Raw genomic sequence first — 25,754 nt, 5'->3', positions numbered from 1 at the left:
GGGATCAAACTGGGAACCTTGCACTTGGCCAGGCAGGTACTTATGCTGCTGAGCTATCTCCCAGGTCTAAGAAAAGCTTTCTTGAAGACAGATTCAGGTCTGAATCTTTGCTGAACAAAAAATGAGTGGCACAGCAGATGGAAAGTATAGTGTGTACAAATGTGTGAGGGTGTAAAACAATGTAGATTCTGGAGCCTCTTAGGTACCATAGAAGATGCAGGAAGAGGGTGATTCATAAGCTACCGGTCTGGCTGGGATAGAAGATGCTTATGGGATAGGTGGAGCAACTACAGCAGGTCTGGAATACACAAGAGAAGTCTTTCAGCACAGCACAGGAGAGAGGAACTTGCTCCCTGAGCCTGGGAGAGTCATTTAAAACACTCCCTCACTCCTTACCTCCAGCCCTGCCCTAACACCATATATTTCATAAAATGGAGCTTGGGTTTATTAACTGTAATCTTGTTAATTGTGCCTGTGGCTTGAAATTTAGGTTTCCCAGGCTGAGATTCTCCTGTCCTAGTAGAGCATTCTTCAAATAGCTCATCAGTCTTCCAATTGCCAAAAGCCTGACTCCACAGGCCTCAATATAGCAGGATCAGCTCCTGTTCCTTAATGCCAGTCAAGAAGCCAGGCCATGATGGAGGGCAGGAAAGGGCCACAGATAAAGGATTCAAGAGCTGTGGGTTTTTCTCGAAAAGAGGAACAAAAGCAAGAGCTGGAGCTTTGAATAGCTGGTGGCTTTGTTCCACTGGCAGCATAGTTCAATGCTGGTCCAGTTAATTCCAGTTGATCTCGTATCTCACAGCTCATTCTGCAAGGTCCTGGGAGAGCCATCATCCCCTGATCCCCTGACAGATCATTTTCTCATGGAGAGATGACAGCTTCTGTTTGCAGTGGCACCCACTTAGGGGGTGACCTCATCACAAGATGGTCCGAGAGGCCCTGATTTTTTTGGAATCTTCAGTAACTGCAAGTCTACGACAGTGACTGGGCCCCTAGACATCCTTTCAGGGAAGAAAACAAAAGTATTTCCCCACATTCTTCCCTCCCCGTGTGTCCTGTGGAGCTGGACATTGTAAAAGCTGACAATTAGATGTACTTGAAAATTCTATGTTATTCTTATCTTGGCGTCCAGAGTCTCAAAGAGGCATGAGGGAGGCTCAGATAGTTTAGGGCTAGTAAATGTTGTACTACAGATACTCCTTAAGTGATCAAATGTCAGTGCGCAGAGTAGAGCAGGGATCTGACCCACAGTTGTCAAGGAACAAAGGCAGATATAAAGCCAAGACAGAGATGCCAGGCTTTGTCCTGCTTTTAGTTCCCCACTGGGTCCTTGTCCAAGCACCAGCCTTCCTATTATGACACTGAAAAGTGGCCAAACCAGGGGGAGGATGCAGGCCACAGGCTCTGTCCTCAAGATCATCCGTGGAAAAAAACTTTGAGAATGCCTGGGTTTCCTGGAATGACATGGTTTACTATTCAGTTTGGGGACAGTTTAATATATCCCTTGGCTCTTTTGGTGAGAGTGGGCAGTGGAAGCCACACTACCCATAACAATTCTACGCTTGTCAACTCTGCACTCCGAGGACATAGTCTTCAGATCCAAGTATCAAATCCTCCATCTTCAGAGAGTAGAAAATGTCTGATTGGGGTTGGGCATATCTAGCATCTCCCAGGCGAGTGCAGGAAGCAGGGAAGGAAACAGCACTTCCTCACCTGCTTCCCCCCTGGATCCTGGCCGGAGCAGGAGTGATGGTGAGCTTGCCTGTTTGCAGCGTTTCCTTCCCTTGCTAACCGGGGCCAGGAAGGTCGCAGCCCACGGAGACGGGAAATCCAGCTGAGCAGGAGAGATGGGCCTGCTCATGACGCATATCCTAGCCGTGCCTCTGCCACCCCACCTTCAGGACCTTGGTCAAGTCACCCCCACCCCCACCCCCCACTCCCCCCGCACACTCCTGCGGTCCCTCTTCCCCTCAGGATGAAGATTAGGTGTCACCTGCTCAGACCACTCTCAGTGCCCATCCCATTGACTCGGTTTGCTTCCTTATGGCATCACAGTTGTCACCACACATATCTGTCTTCTCTCGGTGTGTGTATTTTTCAGTATAGTAATGTTTGTAATTTTGCTTATTTGGTTTGTCTCCCCATTAGATGCTAGATTGTAGGCTCCAGGGAGTGACCCTTCCTTCTCAGAACCTAGCACAAGTGAATGAAGAACTCAATGAATGGCAACTGACCCCCATTTACCCCCAGGTTCCTTCCAGATGAATTTTATGAGTCTAAGGTTTCTCCCCTGGAGAACCAAGCCTGGGCCTGTCAGGAAGTCCCCTGGAGGGGGTAGGGGGCAGGGGCGGGATGAGGACTTCGGTGCCTCCCCCAGCACTTGGGCGACTGAGCTCTAGGACTCGCGCAGTTCCCAAGCCTTATCTGGTCTGCCTCCTGGACGGCCAGCGGGGGCGGAGCCGGGACAGGCGACTGGGCGGGTCCCACGCCGGCCGGGGGCGGGGCCAGCGCACCCCGCACCCTGCAGGTTCTCCACGTGGGGTCGGGGCCGGCCGTCGCCTAGCAACGCCCGCCCCGCCCCCGCCAGTCAACGGGCTCCCGCCCCCAGCATGGCTTGGCAGGGCTGGCCCGCGCCCGGGCTTTGGGTCTCTGGCTGCGGACTGCTGCTTCTCGCCTTCGTCCTGCTGCTGAGCCCCCGCGGCTGCCGAGCGCGGCGGGGCCTCCGCGGCCTGCTCATGACGCGCAGCCGGCGGCTGCTTTTCCGAATCGGGTTAGTGCCCGGGCTTGGCCAGGTGGGAGCGCTGCGGGAAGGGACAGGGAGGCGGGGGCGGGGACTGGACTTGGGCAGAGAGGTCCTGGCCAGACCTGAGGGATGGGGAGACGCTGTGGAAGCCGCTGAGCCCGTGGGGCTGAGGAAGCAAAGGAGTTGGAGGGCTGGAGAACCCAGAATTCGGGGAGCTGGCAAAGGGGACCAAGTGGGATCCGTGCCGTGCTGGTCAGGGCTGGGGTCAGCGGGCTCAGCCTCTGTTGGCAGTGGAGGGAGGAGGGCGCTTCGGACCATCTCCCTGGCATGGAAACAGCCCTCCTTCTGCCGATGCCTACTGCCCCTGTCCATGTCCCTCTCCCCACTATCTGGGTAGGTGGTTCTGAAAGGGTCCCAGGCCCTCTCCTCTACCCCTTACCTTGGCACGCGAAGCCCCCAGGCTGTGAAATCTGACCTAACAGCCTGACTCTCAGGTCACTGCCCTGCAGAGACTCTCCCCAACAGACCTCCCCATGCTCTGCCCCTTCTTGCCCGGCCTGGCAGGAGTGGCATCTTTCACACTGCCCCATCAGACGGGGAGACTTCTGAGACGGTGCCCTTCCTACTTCCAGGAGAAGCATGGGGCAGGACATCAAGCCCCAGGTTCGGGACAGTGATGTGGGGGCTGAGAATTGTGGGAACCCTGGCCACAAGCCATATTTCCAGAACCGCCTACCACTGGGAATTTCCTGAGCTGCAGAGAAGACCTTGTGCCACCAACTCCTCCTTTCTGACCACCCCAGGGCTCCCCAATACTGCAAGCCTAGAACCCCACTCGCACTCAGCCTGAGAACTAAAGATTTTTTAAAAGCCTAGTAGGCTGAAAAAAGGAATTTTAGATGATGCTGTGACCAAGTTGCTGTTGTTCTACAAATAGCATAACAACAATAATGAGATTTTAAAATATATTAGCATATTCTTTTTTTGGATATTTTGTTTGCTATCTAGTTCAAACTAGCCTTGAACTCATCATGTAGCTCAGATAGACCTCAAACCCAAGGCAGCCCTCCTGCCTCAGGCTCCCAAGTGCTGGGATTTGCAACCAAGCCTGGTCTGGAGTTTTTAAAAAAACATTTTTCCTTACAAAATTTCAAGGAATTTTATAGCCCTGTTTAGGGAGGGAGTTTTAAATTTACTTCTACTTCCAAAATTGGTAAGTTCAAAGTTAGAGAAATGGTGTGGGGAAGTGAGCAATTGGAGGTTCTGTGAGGACCTGGGGTCAGTTCCTGGGGTCAGCATGCCAGGTCATGATGTCAGAATTGTGAGGGTTTGGGCGTATGGCTACCACTTGGACCTAGGAGTTTCCAAATCCCTGAACTTGCAGTTCTCAAGAACTCCTTTAAAATTCAGTATTTCTTCTTGTTTCCTTTGTCTGGATTTTAAGGTTGCTTTGGAATCAACTTCCTGATTTTTTTTTTTTTTTTTTTTTGGCTTTTTGAGGCACTCTCTGCTATGCAGTTCAGGCTGCTTTCAGCTCACTTTGTAGTCCAGGCTGATCTCAAACTCCCACTGATCCTCCTGCCTCAGCCTCCTGAGTGCTGGGATTACAGGCATGTGCCACCACAATGGGCTCAACTTCCTCAATTTACAGAGTGGTGGGTATGGCTAGGATCAGAATTCCAGACCCTGCTGCTCCACAGTCTGTGAAACAATGAGTCCAGTCCCTGGGGGAGTGGCTGCTGACTGCTGGAGGAGAGAGGGGAGCCCAGCAGGAAACCTGGGGGAAGTGTGCAGGTGTTGATGTGGCGTGGGTCTCCAGGCCAGCAGGATGGATGGAAAGGGAGGGGGAACATGCGGTCACCCCCACCGGAAGGTGTGGCTGAGAGGGCCACCAACAGAGGAGTCTGTGGGGAGGAGGAAAGCAGCCCTGGAAACCTAAACAGCAGCCAGGAGAGGAGCCTTTGTTCATATAATCATTAATAATGATGCCAATTTGAGGAGTGTTGGACAGTTTTAGAAAAGGATTTCTTCAAATATCACTGCTGTTGCTTTGGATGGGAATAATTGGACCAAACCTGGGATGGATCTGGGCTACACTGAGGTTAGACGTGTGCACTTAGGGCTTGTGTGCCAGCTAAGTAGTGTAGCATGAGAGACATTGGACAAATGAGCTTTTGCATCCTGGCTTTGTACATGGGGGCCATGTGACCTTGGACAGGCGCCCTTTCTGTACTGGCTTGTTTGCATCTCTGAAATAGAGGTGCTGATTGTGCCCACCTCCTGGGGCTCCTGTGCAGACCCCGTGAAACCCCGGCAGTAGCGCTCTCAGCTTGGCTCCAAGTGTGTGCTCAGGAAGTGATGGTAGTTGCTATTGCTGTAGCCTAGGGTGAGCAGGAAAGGGCATGTGGTGTGGCTGGCTCCTGGTGCTTCCTTATGTCCTTCATTCCTGTCATCAGAGTCTGTTGTGCCCACCACCCCTCAGGAAATGCCACACTCCTGCATGCATTCAGTACCCCCTCACTGCCTTTAGCAGGACTTAGGGTCATAGACAGGAGCAGGACTAGATCACTGTTCCCTAGGGGTAACGGGAAGGCACATGAAAACAGATGTAAACTGTGGCAAGAACAGGGCCCTGTAGGCTCCCACGAGTGGCAAGGTATGGGGGTGGGGGGACTCTCCCATGTGTGCTCCCATGTCATACCTCAGTTTCTCTTTTGCCATTTTGCCTTCTAGGCAGTAGTGGGTTTTGTTTTGTTTGTTTGTTTGGTTTTTTGTACAGAAACTCAAACTCAGGACCCTGTGCTTCCCAGGCGTGTGTGCTACCGAGCTCTATCCCCAGCTCTTGGTGGTGGTAATAGAAAGGCTGGCAGAACAGGCCCTGAGGAGAGCCTCTTTCTGCACCCCTCCCACCTGCTCCCACCCACCCTGGGTCAGGCTGTCCTCCCTAGCCTGGCCTCCTAAACTGGATCCTGATGCCTTTGTAGCCCAGTGTTCTTTAGAGCAGCCACAGTGGAGCTACTCAGATGTAAGTCAGAAACAAGTCCCTCCTCTGCTCAGACCCCTCCAGGGCATTCTTGTCCCTCTCATGGAGTCAGATGCCATGAGGCCCTCTGCATCCGACTCCCCTCCCCAGTCATAACATCCACTCTGCTTTTCTTCAGATATCTCAATGGTCCTGCCTCCCTCTCTGCGTCTTGTGTCGCTTCCACTGAAGCTTCTTCCCCTTTGCTGCCTCCCTCCCTCTGGCTCCCTGAAGTACCCTCCATCACCTCCATCCCCACCTCCACACCTCCATCCCCTCCACTTTGTTATTTTCCACAGTCCAGACACCAGGCCACAAACTGTGTATCTACTGGCCTTTTTGTTATTGTTTTTCCCCTCTACCCAGAACATGGTCACACAAGTGAAGAAACTGTTTGCTACTGTATCCTAGCTTCTAGAACAATGCCTGGTACCTGCTTAGGCCTTAGTAAATATTTTTAAAAACCTGGATGTTGTGGCCCAAGCACCAGGCCTTCTATGAACCAGCCCAGCCCCCTCAGTGCCAGTTCATCTCAGCCTCCACAGTGGCTCTGTGGCCACATTCCCTCTTAGCGCCTTCAGCCTTCAGCCTTCAGCATGTCTCCTTCCCTGTCCTGTCACAGGCTCAGCTAGATATAGTCTGGCTCCCTGGTCACCCACAGAGACCTGGCCCAGGAGCTAAGTGGAAGGAATCAAGAGCACTGGGGATCAGGGGGAGGGAGAGAAGAGGAAAGCCCCAAAAAACAAACCAGAATCAACACCGACACCAGTCCCAGGCTCGGGCTGGACGGGTGGCCTAGAAGGACAATGCAGCCCAGGCCTTTGAACTAGGATTACTGAACTCAGTGAAGGGGCAGCCAGCCAGGCTCCCAATGTCCTCCGAGTCCTGCCTGAGAGCCTGTAGACACTCCTCCTGCCCCTGTGCACAGGGGCATCCTCTGGAGAAGAGGAGCTGGCTGTTCTGGCACAGGCACGCACTGCAGGCTTCCTGTGCAGTGGCCTCCAGTGGCATGGGGAAGTGGCCCTGATCCCCCACTACCCCTCCCCAGTGCTGGCAGCTGCAGGAAACCCTCACCCCTAGAGCCTGTCCAGCTGTCCCTTTATAGGGAGCTGCTATCTGTTGCTAATGGGCTAGAGCAGACCTGGACTCTGTTAGAACCCTGTGTCCTGGTGGCCCTCCAGGTCCCTTGCCTGCAGAAAGCCCAGTCCAGATTCAGTGTGTCTTGTCACTTGTCAGATACAAAGCCTGGGTGAGCGGGGTCCTGGCTGGAAGCTCCTGACCAGCAGCTCACCCACCTGGGCTTGTTAATTAGGTCGCAGTAGCGTCTGCTGCTGCCCACCTCTTCCTGATCAGGAGCCTGAAGGGAAGAAGCCAGAGAGATGACCCTGCAAAGGGGGGGGTCTCAGGTCCTTCTGTCGGAGGCAGCGCCTCCTTTTGCTGCTCCCCTCCTGCCCTGGCCTAGCTGGGACAGACACTGGGAAGCCCTCGGGCTCTCTCAGGGCTGCCCAGATGGTAAAATGACCAAGGGAGGAGGGGACAAAGAAGAGCGCCTCTGTGTTTTCTGTTCTCTGTCAGAGGGAGGGCAGGGGCTATCTTGTTGTTCCCAACTGTCCTACATGGCTGCAGACACCAGAGAAGCTGCACTGTGGCTGTGGCCCAGGGGGCAAGGAGTGAGGGTGTACTGCAACCTGACAGTGGGCCCAGACTCTGTACAGCCCCTAAGCCTGCAGGAAGGCCCCCGGCAGCTGCAGCTTGCCCACAGTCTCCCTGCTGCCTCCTCCTCAGGTCCCAGAGGACCAATTAGGAAACCTTATTTTCTTTTTGTTGAGGTGAGGGTGGGTAGTTCCAGTCCCAGAACTGCTGAGTCAGAATCCAGAAAGGAGAGGTCAGAATCATATTTAATCCGCACCCCAGATCATTCTGATGCAAATGGTTAGCACCAGCCTTGAGAAACTGTCCTGGATCCCTGCTTGCTGACCGTGTCTGGGACCCACATGGAAGAGCATGAACCCTTTTCTGGTCCCATGGTGTCATTGTCATTTTGAGAGTCATGTGAACTCGAGGGGAGAGCCATTCAGTTTATCAGAAAGGGAAACTGAGGCATGGGGAGTGGGTTCCTGCCTTTTACATCTGGTGCAGAAGAAGCTGTGTGTCTCACAAGAAACCAGGGCAGCCAGGCATGATGGCACATGCCTATAATACTAGCTACTCAGGAGGTTGAGACAGGAGGATCTCAAGTTTGAGGACAATTTAGGCCAGCCTGGACAATTTAGAGAGATACTATCTCAAAAAATAGCAAGAGCTGAACGTGGTGTTGTAATCCCAGCACTTGGGAGCCTGAGGCAGGAGGATCAGCACAATTGGAGTCCAGCCTGGGCTATATAGCAAGACCCTGTTTCAAAACAACAAAATAAGATAAGATAAGTAAAAAGGGATGGGGATGTAGCTCAGTGGCTGAGGACTCCTAGATTCAAACTGCAATACTGAAAGAGAGAAGAGAAAAGAAACCAGTGGGCAGTCGCAGCCCAACTGGGTGGCGGCACTGGGCAGTAGCACACAGCACCTTCTGGAGGGGCCTCTTCACTGACACATTTTCCCTTCCAGGTCTCATTTCTTTTGCCTAAATTCCTTTCATTTCTGGCTCCTGTTGGAGAAGACTCCACTGAGCTTCTCACGCTAGGATGAGGAATCACAGAACCTAGATTTGAAGGGGAACTTCAAGAGTCCTTAGCCCAAGGGTCTTATCCGGAGACCCCCAGATCCCTGGCCCTCTGCAGCTGTCTGTAAAATGCTATGTATGTAAGGAACTGGTCCTGGGAAAGGGCTCAGACTCCCCAGAGGCCCAGAGGCCAGCTCCTGTGCTGCGTGTCCAGGTCACTGTAACCACCTGGCATTATCATTTGTCCTGGGAAAGGCCCCTGAAGGAATTGGGGTGTCCCCAGAATAGCGCAGGCCCTGTCGTCTCATCCTACCCTCATTTGGGGCTTAGGGAGGAATTCAGTGGCTGGATAGACTCCAGTCAGCTGTTACCCTGCCCCTCGCTCTGGGTTGCTGAGTGAGGCCCTTCTGCCCTCTTGCTTCCTGCTCTGTGCAGCACCAGGTCAGGCTTGTCCAGAAGAGGGTGACCTCAGGTAATCGATAGGAGGCACTTGGCACAGGGCCTGGGTGGAAGCAAAGGCAGGCAAAGCTGTGGTGCTTGTAATCGTGATTAAAGATGAGGCAATGAGCTGCAGAGAGGAGCACTGACCTGCACAGGGTAGGGTGAGGGCCAGGGACCTGGCCGCAGACTCCTGTCCAGTGCCCCTTGTCCCTGCAGATGCTCCCAGCGCCCCCTTCTCCCATATCCTGACTCCAAGGCCCTGCTGCAGACCACGGGATGGGGGATGTTAGGATTTTGTGCCCCAGTGACATAGCACCACCCATGCCCTTGGGTCTGGGTGACCTGCCTGGCACAATACCCTGCGTGCCCAGGTCTGCGGGGGCAGCAGAGGAAGGGGTGGGACTTGGGAAGCAGGTGGGTGAGGAGGGGAGGGGCGGGGAGAGGTGCAGATGCCTCCCTGGGCCCACATTCTGGCTGGGTGACTGTAACCTCGGTGTGCCCCGCCCCTCCCTGGCCTTTCCTGAGTGCCACTTGCTACCTGTGCCAGTGCTAGGGTCTTGGGGCGGGGGGCTGCAGAGAGCCTGGAGCCACAGGAGGGGCAGGTGGAATGGGGCTGCCTGGGCCAGGCACCCAGCATACACCTGAGATGGAAGCTTAGGTACCGGCCTGCCTTGATGACCTCCTGGCTTCCGGGAAGGTGCACTCCAGAGGGAGCAGAGGAGGGAGTCTGCTGGTACCCTCAGGATGCAGCTCTGAGAAGGCGGGTATTAGCTGCACCCTGAACGAGGTCAGAATTCCAGTAAGTGGAGAAGCCCAGAGGGCAGGAAAAGGGTTTTCTGGACAGAAAGAGCTGCCAGAGCACACAGGGTGGTTTTGAAATTTTAATAACAAGTTTAAACATTCAGAAAGCCTGGACAATATGAAAGCCCTCTCTCTGCCCAGCAGAAGAAAGAAAATATCACAGATAGTGCTCAAGGCCTCTGCCTTCCCAGTCCAGCCACCTTCCTACTGAGGGGAGCACTGTTAGCCTGGAGGTTGATCTGCCTCAGCTGCCCTTATTAGTTTTGGGGTTTTTGTTTGTTTCATATTTTTCATTTATTTGTTTGTTTGTTTGGTTGTTGTTGTTGTTTTATCTTCCTGGGGGGGGAGGGGTACTGGGAATAGAACTCAGGACCTTGTATTTGCCAGAAAGGTGCTTATGCCACTGAGCTATCTCCCTGGAGTTGTTTATTTTTTGAAACAGGATCTTGCTAAGTAGTTCAGAGTGGCCTAGAATTCACTATGGAGTCCAGGCTGGCCTCAAATTCATAGCAATTCTCTTGCCTCTGCCTCCAATTGCTTGGAGGTGTATGCCACAAATGTCGGGCTACATTTTGGATTTTTGAGACAGAGTCATAGTACACAGGCGGAGCTGGCTTTGAGCTCATGATCCTCCTGCATCAGCCTCCTGACTGCTGCTGCTGGAATGACACTAGGCCTGTGCCACCACGCCTGGAAAATGCAAATTTTTAAGAAACAATAGTAGGAATGAGGACTGGGAATTTTTTAGCTCAGTAATGCAACCCCTGGCTGGCAAGTGTGAGGTCCTAAGTTTGATTCCTGCCCCCCCCCCAACAACAACAACAATGAAAAACAGTGCTAGAAATGCTAGAAATGAACCCTAGGGCTTCATGCATGTTGGACAAGTGCTCTATGACTAAGCCACATCTTTGGCCCTTATTTTATTATGTATGTCTATATTCTAGAACAGTTGTTCTTTTGTTTGTTTTTGAGACAGGCTGGGGGCATTGTTTGTTTGGGGAGGTTGTTTTGTTTTATCTTTTTGAGACAGGGTCTTGCTATGCAGTTCAGGCTGGCACTGAGCTCACTTTGTAGCCCAGGCTGGTCTTGAACTCACAATGATCCTGCTGCCTCAGCCTCCCCAGTGCTGGGATTACAGGCATGCGCCACCATGCTCAGCTAAGACAGTCTTGATGCGTAGTTTAGGCTGGTCCCGAATTCACTGTGTAGCCTTTCAACAGTCCTCCTGCCTCTGTCTCCCAAATGCTGGGATTGTAGGCGTGCATCACCAGGTTGGCTTTGGGAAGGGTAGTGTCTGAAGCCTCAGCATTTTAAAGAAGTGTTATCCAGTTGCTTTCTCAGCAGTATGTCTTTTAGCTTAATGATATGTGTTTGAGCATAGCGCTTGTTGAGACCTGTCATGTTAGATCATTTGTTTTGCTGGCTGTGTAGTTTTCCAGTCTGAGTATGTCATGGTTTATTTATATATATTTTGCTGTTAATGGACATTTAGGGGGGTTTCCATCCTTTCACTTTGGAGAGCACAGGGTTTTTCTTGAGCCAGACGGAGGGGAGGAGGCAGAGACTGACTTTGGTCTCAGTTCAGAGAGGCCCTGGCTTTGAATCAGACTCACATAGGCAGTGGGAGCCACAGATGACTTTGGAGCAAAGAGCCAGGCTCAATCGAATGCAGTGTGCTGGGTGTTGTAGTTTTTGCCAGTAGCTTGCAGTTTGAATTGGAAACAGGATCTAAGGCCTGGGTGGAGGCTTCAAGGTCCTGTCCCACAGGGAGCCCACACAGTGGAGCTGAAGGCAGAACTGAGAGGGGTCCTGTGTGCTGTGTGGGTGGCACCAGGGAGGGCGCCACATGAGGCCTCCCGGCTGTGTGACTGGGTCTGGGACACGGTCAGAGCCAACCATGCCAGGAGAAGGAGGAGGAGGGGAGCTGGTGCACTCAAGCCTCAGGCCTGCAGACAGGGTCCCAGCACCACCCCAGGACCTCAGCTGTGCTCTCCTCTGCGCTGTTGTCCCTCACCTGGAGCCCACTGCCCTTCAGTCAGCTTCTGCTCTTGTTGCTTTCACAGCATCCTCCCCACAGTGGCTGGCCAGCTGTCCCTGAAGCCAGACATCTGCCTTCTTGCTGAGGACGCACTCCGTCGTTAGCGGCCTGGCCCCTGCCCACCTCACCGGCCCCCCTCCAGCTCTCTCTGCCCCTCCGGCTTGCAAGGGACTCAAGGACTTCCCAACAGCCTCCCATTTCTGCCTGGGGCCATTCCTGGAACAGTGCGGCCTGCAGGCTCCATCTCAGCTTCCAGCTGGTGTCTTTCCCCTGGTCACCCGGCCCCAGTCAATCTTCTCCTCCAGCGCTTCTCCGCCATGCCCAGCTCTAGTTAACTGGTAGTCTGCTGACTTAGTTTTTGGTTTAATGTCTGTTGCCCTTTCCCTTTTGCTACCACATAAGCTACCCAAGGCAAGGACTCTTTCTCTTGTCATTGCTATGTCTAGGAAGGGCAGTAAATATTTGCAAAATAAAGTGAACTAAAGAGAGGGGTCATGTGACCACATGGTGGTCCCTTAGTGTGTGGTCCCTTTCTGCACAGTATCCCCTTTTAGGCAACAAAACCCAAGCACCCTCTTAAGCATCCAGTGGGGCAGGCAGGGACACTTCTCAGTCCCTCTCAGGGGCAGTGATCATGGATGGGCAGTGGTGCAGGCTCCAGGCTGAATTTGGGAAGGAAGCCACAGTTGCTAAACCCTTGCTACTGTTGTAGGCAGCCAAATTAGATAGAAATATTACAGGCGGTCAGACAGGCCCTTCAAGGAGATAATGCAGAAGACGAGATATCTTACAACTGTGGGAGGGACGGATGCTCCTGCTGTGAGCCAGACCTAAAGAGCAAACAAATGCTAACCTCCCTAAAGATTAGCATCCTGGATTGATCATTACCCTGAGAAAGGCAGAAAGAACCCTTATCTGATGGCTCCCAGGTAAAGTCCTGTTTTACATTCATGCCCCTTTGCTACCTGACTCCCTTCCCCATTTGGTCCTGGACTTAATCATGATTATTTTACCTGAGCAGTGGTGCTTGTAATCTCATTGGTTGACCACAGTTTTGTCCCACCCCACATCCACCTAAGCGAGTTCCCCCTTTCTCCACCTTAGCCCCACATGGTTTTTCACTATAAAAGTCCCTGAAAGAGACAGCTTCCCTGGGAACTACTCCTTCCGGCCCCCCTCCTGTCCCTCTCTTGTTTCTTTCCCTCGATGAGTATATTCTGCTCATAACCTCCGTTTGTTCCTAAAATTCGTTCTTCGGTTTTAGAGAACACGAACTTGTGCAGGTCAAGTGGGGAGATCATTTTCCCTATGTCACTTGGAGGTTCCCTGTATCATTTGGAGGTCACCCAGCCAGAGATCAGTTTTTCTCCCTGTATCACTACCACACGGTGTTGGCTGCATGCCTGGCTGTGTGCTTTCCATGTTAGCTTGCTTGGGGCCGGGGATATAGCTCAGTGGCTCAAGCGCTTGCCTGGTAAGCACACGGTCCTGAGTTCAATCCCCAGTACCACAAAAGAAAACAAAGCAAAACAAAACACCCCATGTTAGCTTGCTTGATATTGTTCTGTCATCACGCAGCCTACGCTAGGGCATGGGTGCAAGGTGGCATCTGGCACACTCAAAAGCGTGGGGTTTTTTTTCACATTTCAATTTGAAATAATTTCAGACTCAGCAAAATAGCACCAAGAATTCCCGTCTACCCCAGGCCTAGCTTTCCTGGATGTTAACAACTTTTTTCATCATAGTACATCAATTCTTGTTGTTGGACAGGGTCTCACTATATAGTTCAGACTGGCCTTGAACTCACTATGTAGCCTAGACTGGCCCCAAACATATAGTGATGCTTTTGCCTCAGCCTCCCAGGCGCTGGGATTACAGACATGTAATCCCATGCCTAGCACAGTACTGTTATCAAAAACAACCAATTAATGTCATTTTAAAAGTGCTAACAACCCTGAGACCTTATTCACATTTCACCAACTGTCCTACTTTTGTCCCTTTTCTGGACTAGACTCCAATCCAGGGTCCTGCCAAGCATTTAGTCTTCTTGTCTCCCTCCTGGGACCCTTGCTCCATCTGTCATTTGTGATGTTGACATGTTTGAACTGCTGCCCACATGTTCTGTAGAATTTGTCTCAGCCTGAGTTGGTCTGAGGTTTTGAATAAATTATGGGTATGCGTTTTTGGCACAGATACCACAGAAGGTATCTTTGCATTGCACCAAGAGGCAAATGATGTCTGTATGTTGGTTGTCATAGCTGAAACTCACTTTTTTTGCTGTTGCTGCAGAAGGGCCTGGCATGTCAGCCACACATGTTCCGCTGATCCGTACCCAAGTCCTGAGATTGACTTTGATCTCTGGTTTCAGCCAGATTTCTCCACTGCTGGCTAGTTAGCATATTGTGCAGGAGATGCTTTGAGGCTATGCAAATACCCCCCATCCCCCCCGTGGTTCTCAGGTGACTTACCCGGAGTGTCCAGGTGTGACACTGCTCCTGCCTGTTACACATTTGGTGTTCTTGTGTGCTCAGACCAGCGTGAGAGAAGAGAAGAAAAGCTCGTCAGGGAAGACTTCTCAGAGGAAGCTTGGACCCAGGACAGAATTGAAGTGCAAGCAGAGGTCCCCGGGCCCCACCCCCACCCCCATTTCTCCAGACACCCTGGGCTTCTATCTTTAGGAGCTTTGCACTGTCATTAGCCTCAGCACCAGACCTGGGCATTTTCTGCAGCCCAGGAAATAAGGCATTTGCTGAGGGACCTTCAGGGACAGATTGCAACCTGCTTAGCTGCCACTGCAGTGCAAGGGATGCCAGGAGAGCAGCAACCCAGTTGATCTCAGTCCCTGCTCACCAGCACCAATGCATGCAGTCCACACTTGCAGGGGAATAAAGGAGGCAGAATATCACCCTTAAGAGGGTAGAAAGGCACAAACCAGTAATGCCAGCAGTCAGGAGGCTGAGGCAGGAGGATCATTGCCAGTTTGAGACCAGACTGGGCTACAAAGTGAGCTCAAGGCCAGCTTAAACAGCATAGTGAGGTCCTGTCTTAAAACACACACACACACACACACACACACACACACACGCACGCACACACACGCACGCACACACACACATGCAGGAGGGTAGAAAGGTTTCTTTTGTTTGACTCTTGCCCCCTCCTAGCATTGCAGATAATCAAATGGACACAGTGTACACTTCAGAGCAGTGCTTGCACTCTTAATGTATAATCTTAGGTTTATATATCTGTTTTTCATTTTTAATCAATTTCATTGTTTTTAAATTTTTAAAATTTTATTGGTACGCTTTAGATCTACATAACAATTCCAGTCATCATAGGGGGTTTATACCTGTACATGATAGCTGTATCTTGCTTCTTTTTACCCATCACCCTCCCCTCCCTTAAACTCCTCTTTCCCTCTTTATAAAAATTTTGTTTCCATGTTTTCCTTCTAGTCTCTCTTTCTTGTCCCTTCTTTCCCTTCCCCCTCCCTTTTTTTCTCTTTTAAGCAACTTCTTTCCATATCCTAATATCTAGTATATATTATGGCCATTATTTACTGTGCTGCTATAAAGATGGATGTGCAGGTTGGGGCGAAAGCTGAGCAGCATCAGTGCCTGCCTCGCAAGTGCAAGGACTTGGGTTCAATCCCCATTCAAAAAAAAAGGAAGAAAGAAAGAAAAGAAAAAAGGAAAAAAATAAACATGGATGTGCATGTCTCACTGTGGCATGATGCTTTTAATTTTTCAGGAAGATACCAAGAAGGGGAATAACTGGATTAAATAGAACCTCTACTTTTAGTTTTGTGAGGAATCTCCACACAGATTTCCGCAGTGGTTGTACCAGGCTACACTCCTACCAGCAGTGCAGAAATGTTCCTTTTCCCCTTCAGCCCCACTAGCATTTGGTTTTGGTTGATTTATTGATAATAGCTGTTCTTTCTGGAGTGAGATGGAATCTCAGCGTTGTTTTAATTTGCATTTCTCAGATGGTCAGTGATGTTGAACTTTTTTTCATATATTTATTTGCCGTTTCTACTTCTTCATCTGAGAAGAAGACTATTCTGAGACTCTTCATTTCAGATGCCATTTTTGATTGGGTCTTTAAATTTGAGAGGCATGATTTTTTGGAGTTCTTTATATATTCTAGATATTTGTCCCTTGTCTAAGGAACGGCTGGCAAACATTCTTTCCCTGAATTGTGGGCTGTTTCTTCACTCAGTTGGTAATTTGCTTTGCTGTGCAAAAATTGTTTTAGTGAGATGAGCTGGGCATGGTGGTTCATGCCCATGATCCCAGTGTCTGGGAGGCTGGGGCAGCCTGAACCACATAGCAAGACCCTACCTCAAAAAGTGACAGGAAAAAAAAAAAAAAGATGAGATCTCAGTTGTTGATTCTTTGTGATATTTCCTGTGCAGCTGGGGTTTTGTTCATAAAGTCTGCCTATACCAGTGTCTTCCAGAGTTCTACCTAGATGTCTTCCAGCAGAGTCAGTGTTTCCGTTTTGCTGTTTAGATCTTTCATTTCTGTTTTAGTTTAGTGCATGGTTGAATATATGGGTCGAGTTTTACTCTTTAGCATGTGGAAAGTAAGTTTCCAGCACCATCTATTAAGGAGGCTGTCGTCTTTCCTCCTGTGCGATGCTTGGCCCCTTTGTCACAGACAAGGAGGCTGAGTGTGTTTGGAGTTGTGTCTGCATCTTCTAGTCTGTCCCACTGACCCCTGAGTCTTTTTCTGCCAGTACCATTTCATTTTAATCACAGTGGCTTTGTAGCATAATTTCAAGCCAGGGATTGTGATGCCTCCTGCCTTGCCTTTGTTGTCTGGCACTCAGTATGCATGCTTTTTCTATTCTAGGTCTCTTCCAATTTCAAATGAATATTATTATTATTATTATTATTATTAGTGTGTGTGTGTGTGTGTGTGTGTGTGTGTGTGTGTGTGTGTACTGGGAATTGAACTCAGGACCTTGTGCTTGCCAGGCAGGCCCTTAAGCCACTGAGCTATCTTCCCAGCCCCTAGAATTATTTTCTCTATTTCTGTAAGGTATACTATTGGTATTTTGATCAGGATTACATGAAATCTGTATAACAATTTGCAAAGCATGGCCCCTTTTTAAAAAAATTTTCAAGTAGTGATTTTTATGCTGATTGATTAAAAAAAAAAGTAAAACCAACCTAAGTGTCCAAGAATAAGGAATTTGGGTTGGGATGGGGAGCTAACTGCTGAACCACAGTGCTATTATAGAGCCTCTCTCCCAGACCCCACTCTATTCAATAATCATTTCTGAATAATAAAATACAGAAAATCAAAAATATATATATTAAGAATCTACTCTCAATGACTCAGTCTTTTCCATGTAGATACATACAAATATTTTCTTTTTCTTTTATACAAATATTTTCTTTTTCTTTTTTTCACTTTTTGTAGTACTGGGGATTAAATTTAGGTCCTTCGTATGGAACTATATCCTTGGCTGTATTTGATTGATTGTGAGACCCTACACAGCTTAGACTCATAGAGATCCTACTGTCTCAGCCTTCCCAGCACTGAGATTATAGGTGTGTGCCTCCATGCCTGATTTCAGGGTGGCACCATGCCCAATTTCAGGCTGACATGGTGCAGCCGAGATTCCAGGGCCTGCACAGCATGCAGTACCTGCTTTGAACCGGGGTCCTTGTGCTTTCCAGGCAGGTGCTTAGACTTCTAAGCTATCTCCCCAGCCCCTTGACCCTTTTTAAAGACAGAATTTTACTAAGTTGCCCAGGCTGGGCTCGAACTTGTGATCCTCCTGCCTTAGCCTCCCAGAAGCTGGGATTAAAGGCATGTGCCACCATGCCTGGCCCAATATGTATCTTTTTTTTAAAGATTCTCTCTGCTATTTTGAGCTCTGCTGTACTTAATTTTTACATCTAGTGCCAGGTGTGGTAGTACGTGCCTGCCTGTAATCCCAGCACTCAAGAGGCTGAGACAGGAGGATTGTTGTGAGTTCAAGACCAGCCTGGGCTACACAGTGAGCTCAAGGCCAGCCTGAACTGCATAGTGAGATCCTGTCTCAAAAAAACCAAAAAGGGCTGGTGAGATGGCTCAGTGGCCTAAAGCACCTACTTAGAACAAGTTTAGCAAAGCACAGAGACCACGGTTCAATCCCCCAGCACCACATGCCAGCCAGCCTCGCCCCCTGGTGGGCTGAGCTGGCCACACACACACACACACACACACACAAAAATTAAAAAAAAAAAAAAAGACCAAACAAAAAAGGCATTGGTTCCACTTCCTCTTCCTTTCTGTTATATAAGTACCACGCGATGACCGATTGCGCCACTGGAGCTTCTCCTCTTTCTGCAGCTCAGCGAATCTTTCTCCAAACTGTCACACCACCTGCCCACTTGTCACCTCCTCAATGAGGCCTTCCTTTCCTTCTCTCTGTCTTCATTCTCTATCCTTCTGCCTGCTTCTAGCATGTTTTTTTCACCTGTGCATCGGACTGTCTCTCCTAAGAGAACAGAAGCTTGAAGCGCACAAGGGCTTTGCCTTGTCACTCTTGCACAGGGCCTGGCCTGCAGCCGGCACTCAGTAAACACTGCTGAAGAAATGGAAGTGTGGCTGGGTATGGTGGCACGCGCCTGTAATCCCAGCATTCAAGAGGCTGCAGCAGCAGGATCACAATGAGTTTGAGGCCAGCTTGGGCTACACAGTGAGTTCAACGCCAGGCTGAAATACATAACAAGACCTGGTCTAAGAAAAAGTAGACATAAAGACACATGAAGAATGGCAGAGCCACTCCACAGTGTGCCCGAATGGCCAATCCAGGCAAGTGCACAGGCGCACAGGTACATAAAACAGGTAGAGCCTGGAGTTAACTGTGTGCCATAGTACCATGGAAACCTGCTTATTGTGGGCCAAACCACAAACAAAACAGTTCAGGGAGAGTCTGCCCCTCCTCCCTTCTCCCCTCTTTTACACACACACATACACACACACATGCAGAGCATCAGGCAGAGATTTAGTATCTGAGCCCCCAACTCTTTAATTATCCAAGATGCTTTCCCATTTTCTCATTTTTTGCTTTGTGCTGTGTTATATTGCTTCAAATTTTTTACTTTTTCTCAGGCCTGTTTGCAGTCCATAAGGATCACACAGGTGCAGAGCTGGCTATGTAGGCGACATGCCTTCCAGACATCTCTGCCCTATCTCTTGGTTCCCTTCCCATTTGCAACCCATCTACCTCCCTGTTCCCTGCCCCCTGCTCTTTGCCTCCCTGTGCCTGCTGACTAGGCACTGGCTGCCCCTCCCTCTTCCCCACCCAGCCTGAATCTTCCATGCTGCCAGGATTGGTTATAGCATTTGTAGGGCCCACGGTAAAAATGAAATTCAGACCATCTTGTTCGAAAAGCAAGAAGAGTATAGTGAAGATCCTAAAAGGGTGATACAATTAGGGACGTGAGGGGGAGGAAAATATGAGTCTGAGCTCAACCTGGGCATCCTGGCAAGTCCTTGTCTCAAAATAAAAACTAGAAATGGACTGGGGATGCAGCTCTGTGTGAAGGCCCTGTATTCAACTCCCAGTAGCAAAGGAAAACAAAATTCGATGCACTGGCCAAGACCTGCTGAAAGGGAGACTTAGGGGATGCGGCCCAGGATCCCCTCTTTGCCTGGTCCTGAACCACAGTGAGGTAGCTAGGCTCTGCCACTGGCCCTCCTGCAGTTCGTCCAAGCCACTCCTTGGGGCGCGTGGCACTGGTTAGATGTCTCTTTATGAGAATTCCCGATCCAGGTTTCCCCTGCCAGGGCACAGCTCTGGCGTCTGTCTCCTTCTCCAGCACGTCCAACATGCCAGCAGGTGTGGCGCAGGCGTGCAGCTGGCCTTGCTGGAAGTCTCAGGAGTGTGGAGGCAGGGCCCTGGGCGACTGGGCTGGGGCTGACGGCATCCTCGCCCTCCAGGTACAGCCTGTACACCCGCACCTGGCTAGGATACCTCTTCTACCGGCAGCAGCTGCGCAGGGCTCGGAATCGCTACCCCAAAGGCCACTCCAAAACCCAGCCCCGCCTCTTCAATGGTGAGTTCTGGCGGGGGCCTCACAACCTCCTGCCCACCCCTGCCCCACCCTGGGCTCCACCCCTCGCCCCTGCCGCAGCGCGCCGCTGTCTCTGCCTCTGTCCCCAGGCGTGAAGGTGCTTCCCATCCCGGTCCTCTCCGACAACTACAGCTACCTCATCATCGACACCCAGGCCCGGCTGGCTGTGGTTGTGGACCCTTCAGACCCCCGCGCTGTGCAGGTGAGTGGAGGGGAGGGGGTCTGTGAGGGGGAGTGGGATGGTCACCTTTGCCACAGGAGATAACGGAAGGGTGACCTGGGTCTCTCTGCCCATGGCCTCCGCCCTCTCCAAGTCACGCACGCAGGACATATGCAGACCTCTTGAATATAGTTATGGGGGAGGGTGTGTGTCCTGGGCGCAGCAGGAAGCAGGGAAGCAAGACTGGGGGCAGAGCCAGGGGGCCAGGTGCTGGCCAGGACTGTGATTTGAATCCGTTTCCAGGCTACCTCTTGACCTACACCAAATTGGACCCTCTTGCTTCTCTGAACTGTCAGTTCCCAGGCCTCTGCCCTGTCCTGTGTGCATATGCCCCTGTTAATCCCACCTCTTGTCCCAGTGCTTCACTCCCCAGCTCCTCTTCCTGCTCCCCTCCACCCACGCCCTGCCCTCTGTGCACCTCTGCAGCCATCTGCCTAGCTCCTGTCTCTCCCGCAGGCTTCCATTGAGAAGGAGGGAGTCACCTTGGTTGCCATTCTCTGCACCCACAAGCACTGGTAAGAGCTGGCATGGGGGTGTCTGGGGGAGGAGACAATCTTCATGCTGAGTTCTCCTGGCAGGGGGCAGTGCCAGAACTGAGCCAAGAGAGGACCACCCAAGCTGGGGGCATCAGGAAGGCAGGATGGGTAGGGACCCAACCTTCCACCTGAAGTCCCCATGGCACAGCAGCAGAGGCAGGGGGAGGGCCAGTTACCTGGCTTCTGAAGCCCTGAGGAGGAGGACAGGCTGCCGTGGATGCTGCTGTGCTCTGGGCGTGGACAAGCCTCGTGACCTCTCCCACCCAGTCTGCTAGGTCAGATGGCCCTGCACCAAAGGTTCTAAGTTACATTTAAGTGGCAGCTGGCACAAGGTACAGGGGATAGGGGATATGCCACATGGAGTTTCAAGGATGGTGACTGAAAATGAGTCCACAAAGATGTCAAGTAGAGGTTGTTGGGGTGGGGGTAGCTAGCAGTGGGAGTGACATTCTGGGCAGGGAACAGCCTGAACTCAGGCTGGAGGTGCTGTGACGAGAGGGAGTGTGAGCTGCAGTTGCCTCTTACCTGTGAGGGCCCCTGCCTGCCTCTGCTGTTCTGCAGGGACCACAGTGGAGGGAACCGAGACCTCAGCAGGCGACACCGGGACTGTCGGGTGTATGGGAGCCCGCAAGATGGCATCCCCTACCTCACCCAGTAAGTCACTGCCCAGGGATGGGGCGGCCTTCAGTTAAGTATTTCGGGGGCACCAACAGCCAGGTCTTTGCTGACACCTTTCCTGGCCCTAAGAGAGCCAGTACAAGCCCACATGAAGGGGAGGGCTTGGATCCAAGACCGGGGGCAGGGTTCATTCTCCCTGGCATGGGAACCCACTCTCCTGAGAGTCACCTACCTCTTGGGCCTTGGGTGGGTGCAGAGATCAGCTGTTACTTTGCCCTCAGCCCCCTGTGTCATCAAGATGTGGTTAGTGTGGGACGACTCCAGATCCGGGCCCTGGCCACCCCAGGCCACACGCAAGGCCACCTGGTCTACCTGTTGGATGGGGAGCCCTACAAGGGTCCCTCTTGCCTCTTCTCAGGGGACCTGCTCTTCCTCTCTGGCTGTGGTGAGTTTCCCCAAAAGAGAGGAGTGGGGGAGGAGGGATAGACCGGGTCTAAGGCAGCTATAGTCCCATAACACATGAAAGCTCAAGTTTCGGCACACATGTCACCTCGGCACACAACCCTCACCTGTGTCCCTAAGACTTCCCACCAAATGGATGGATTCAGCAGGTTCTATAACTGAGCAGAGACAGGATAGGGTGGAGGCCTTGTTTTCTCTGAGTGGTGCCTGCTCCCATGCAGTGAGTGGTACAACCAAGTATAGAAAGCTGAGGCTGCTCCATGAGAAAGAGATCACATGGATGAAGAAAGATCCTGAGCCCCAGAGGACACCCAGATGGAGGCGCTGCATGGAAAAGAGCAGCCCTCCACCCCGGAGCTGGGCCACTGGAGCTCAGCCTGCAGCCCCACAGCCCTTCTCCGTGCAGACCCTCACATGTCTAACTTGTTGAGGGTGACTGAGTGGACTCAGCTCTCAGAGCAAAGGAGGGGGTAGAGCCAGGGATGGACAGGCAGGGCCACAGGTGAGGGCTGGGGGCTGGCCAGAGCCACCGGAGCCGGTCTCCACCCTTCTGTGTGTGTGTTATGTCATCCTGAGTCATCCTTGTAACCCTCACCCAGGACGGACCTTTGAGGGCACTGCAGAGACCATGCTGAGCTCACTGGACACTGTGCTGGGGCTGGGGGATGATACTCTGCTGTGGCCTGGTGAGGCGCCCTTCTCCCTTCTCCCCAGGCCCATTCTCCACCTAGCACCCAGGCTCTCCCAGGCCTTCACCTCCCGAGAGACTAGGCCAACCCAGGTCTAGGGTCAGCATGGGCTCTGGCCCCGCTTCTGCAGAGCACAGTGCTGGCTTCAGGATCCTCAGCTTCTCATGCCACTGTCTCTGCCAGCCAGGGGGAGCCTCGTGGGGGCCCTGCATGACCCAGAGCATCCTGGAGAGATGTCTGGCATGTTCACAGCCATAGCCCAGGACAGAAAGTAGTTTTGTAGGAACCCATGTATCTACTGCCTTGTAGTTACTTTTTAAAAGCAGAAAGGATTTGTTGCTATTTTTGTGGTCCTGGGGATCGAACCCAGGGCCTTATGAATGCCAGGCAAGCACAGTACTGCTGAGCCATACCCTAGCCCCATACCTTACAGTTTCTAAAGTAGCACAAATACTTGAGGTGATCCTTGGAACATATATTCATTCATTCACCAGACACTTTACGTGCACTTAACAGGTACCAGGCTCTCTTCTAGGCCCTGAGAACACAGCAGTGACTATGCCCAAATGCCCTACTATTTCTCCACTTGCCAAATTAGAAAACTGGTTCAGAGGTGCCAGGATTTGACAAAGTCAAGCCTAGCTCAGTGGCCTCCTGGGTCCAGACCCAGGGGTTCCCGCAGCACCTCTGCCACCTTGCCTCTGGCTGCCCTGTGCCACAGCTAGAGAAGCAGCTCTGGGCAGCTGGTTTTTCCTGGGAGTGGGTGTCCCTGGTCCTGGGCTGGGAGGTGGGGAGAACTTTCCCTGACTGTTCACTGATCTATCTCCACCCCACCTCGCTGCCCTAGGCCATGAGTACGCAGAGGAGAACCTGGGCTTTGCAGGTGTGGTGGAGCCTGAGAACCTGGCCCGCGAGAGGAAGATGCAGTGGGTGCAGAGGCAGCGGATGGAGCGCAAGAGCACGGTGCGGGCCTGGGGGCCTGGGGACATGCGGGCTGCCTGCCCAGCCTGAGCCACCTCTGCCCTGCTAGGCCTGGATTACCTCCCAGAGCTCGATCTGCTCACCTCTGCATGCCCAGAGGGAGAGTGGGGCGGGGGCCAGGAAGGCTTCCCTGTGTTGGGCCCCTTCTCCAGCTGCTGCCCACCCAGCCTGATGCCTTTCCCTGCAGTGCCCATCCACCCTTGGAGAGGAGCGTGCCTACAACCCATTCCTGAGGACCCACTGCCTGGCGCTGCAGGAGGCTCTGGGGCCAGGCCCAGGCCCCACAGGGGATGATGGCTGCTCCCGTGCCCAGCTCTTGGAGGAGCTCCGCCGGCTCAAGGACACACACAAGAGCAAGTGAAGCCCCTAGCCCAGCCCAGCCTGCCCCCATGGTGGGAAGCGCCCACCGCCACACCTCACATCCTTATCACAGCCATCTCCTCCATCCATGTGTCATGTACCCATCCTCATCAGGGGGAGGGGTGGGACCAGGCAGTGAGACTGGGGAAGGGACCAATGGCTTGGAGGCCCCACAAAGCGAGGCTGGGTCATCCAAGGGAAAGGGAAAGGATGGGCATCTGGACATCTGCATACTGCTAACTTCGAGGGTCCCCTCTTCCCTTCTCCCACTTCGGACAGCTGCACAAACACAGAAGCTGCTATGAGCTCCCCACCTGGGAGCCCTCACTCTCGCTGTAACCCTGACACCAGGGCAGCAGGAGCCATGCCAAGTTGAATCCATTTTCCACCATCTCCATCCACAGTTAAGGCCTCCAGTGTGGTGCCTTGGGAAAGCAGTGACCGGCAGGGGTGGCCGGGCAGGTGACTGGGACTCTGCCCCTCCACCCAGCCTCCTGGCCCACCCTGCCCTGACAAGGCATTTCCAGACAGAGCCATTCCTAGGACCCCAAAAGGCTGGAAATCGCCACCAGCCTCTGCCTCAGAGGCTCCCTGCAGCCTACAGGGAGGCATGTCCTGGTTGCCAAGAGAACCTCTGCCTCCCCTGAAGCCCAGACACTGGGGTCTGGACCCTGGAAGGGGTCAAGGCACCTGTTCACCCCACACATCTGGCCTGAACCTGCCCCCAGGCCTCTGCTCCTGCCCTGGGCCACAAGGGCCTTCTTCGCAGGGGAGAGAGGACCGTGGCCAGGACTGATGCACTTTCTTCACTTGGGCCCTTGTACTTAGGAATTTCTGCCTGTCTTTCGTCTTACTTAATTCCTCTTGTTTTATCCTTGACCTCTTTCCTCTTTGAGTTAGCAATTCATTTTTCAGCCCAGGCTTTCAACTGGCCCTTCACAGTTTCCCAAGAGCACTCATTCCTGTGCAAGTCCCCATTGCATCCTTGGCCCCGTCCTCACTGAAGGGAGGAGGCTCTGTGCAGCAGGCTGGACCTGGCCCTCTGCTCACCCCTCCTCCAGCCCTGCTTCTCTGGTCTCAGGTCCAGGTCCCTTTGGGATCCTCAGGCAGGCGCCCATGGGCCAGCCAGAGCCTCTCATCCGGTGTCAAAGCCTTCCTAGATGCCCTGTCCTCCGCTTCCCTCCTCATCTGGCCTCTGCAGCTCCCACCCTGGAGCTCACTCTAGCAATACCACCAGACTAGTTAGCCTTCCCGCGGAGACATGCAAACTTGCCTCTGTGCCTTTGCTCCCGCTGCTCCTCAGGCCGGAATGCCTTTAGCTCCAGCGCCTGGTCTGCCTGGCAAACACCTGCCCGTTCACTCCCCCAGGCCCCTCCCTAGGAAGGCGCCCTGCCTCTCCCCTCCAGGCTACCTCTGCACTTTGTAAATGCTTCTCTCTCTGGCACTTATCACATATATTTTACTTGTTTACATGTTTGTCTCCCCTTCTAGACTGTGAATCCTTAAGGGCATGGACTGTCGTACGCATCTCTGTATCTCTGCGCCTAGCACGGTGCCTGGCACATAGTAGGCGCTCAATAAATGTTGAATGAATGAATGATTTAACCACAGTCTGATCACTCATGGCTTGTCGTTCCTGCTGCAGAAGTACGAACATCCAAGACCCCATGCACTGCTTCCCTGCCTTGGTTCCAGCTCCCTTAGCTTGGAGGTACTTGCACTTTAAGAGCCTTGGTTAGAAACGCCCCAAACACATTCCTCCTGCAGCCCTGTGCGTCTGTTCAGGGTTTACAACTTGCTTTCTTCAGTGTTTTCCAAAGCAAGCAGAGCCTCACAGGTGCCCCGCTGTCTGTGGGGTGAGGGCAGCTGTGCATGGTCACAGCCCAGCATGGGTGATGCTTCAAGGGCATGGCCTTGGCTCTTGCCCTTTTTTTGACGCCCCTGTAAAAAGAACAAGCCAGTTCCAGGTCCTGTCTCTAGTTTGATAGTACTATTCCGTTATTATTGTATCGGTCTTGGGGACCGATGTTTATATTTGACAATACCTTTTAATTAATGAAAATGAAGGCATGTTGGACTGAGGAAATACGACCTAAAGATCCCA

The 25,754-nt window shown here is 52.2% G+C and overlaps 1 protein-coding gene across 2 annotated transcripts in view; it reads left to right on the top strand.

Annotated features, from left to right (window-relative positions):
- Positions 1–25,255, top strand: part of LOC101581560 (probable hydrolase PNKD) — a 27,408-nt gene extending 2,153 nt beyond the window's left edge. Inside the window, exons 1-9 of one of the 2 annotated variants that reach the window (XM_004638223.2) lie at positions 2,563–2,773; positions 19,651–19,766; positions 19,874–19,986; positions 20,461–20,519; positions 21,102–21,194; positions 21,440–21,603; positions 22,220–22,306; positions 23,157–23,272; positions 23,478–25,255. In XM_004638223.2, coding sequence (XP_004638280.1) covers positions 2,613–2,773; positions 19,651–19,766; positions 19,874–19,986; positions 20,461–20,519; positions 21,102–21,194; positions 21,440–21,603; positions 22,220–22,306; positions 23,157–23,272; positions 23,478–23,651 — 1,083 coding nt within the window. In that variant the 5' untranslated portion in view covers positions 2,563–2,612 and the 3' untranslated portion in view covers positions 23,652–25,255. Of the gene's footprint in view, positions 1–2,562; positions 2,774–19,650; positions 19,767–19,873; positions 19,987–20,460; positions 20,520–21,101; positions 21,195–21,439; positions 21,604–22,219; positions 22,307–23,156; positions 23,273–23,477 lie in introns of those variants that run through there. The other variant, XM_023723100.1, reaches the window with a different exon arrangement.
- The last annotated feature ends 499 nt before the right edge of the window (positions 25,256–25,754 follow it).

This window comes from Octodon degus, unplaced genomic scaffold (genome assembly GCF_000260255.1).
Source record: "Octodon degus isolate 3935 unplaced genomic scaffold, OctDeg1.0 scaffold00096, whole genome shotgun sequence".
Taxonomy (NCBI): Eukaryota; Metazoa; Chordata; class Mammalia; order Rodentia; family Octodontidae; genus Octodon; species Octodon degus.
The sequence above is the reverse complement of the archived record's forward strand: the minus strand, read 5'-3'. Positions and strand labels throughout refer to the sequence as shown.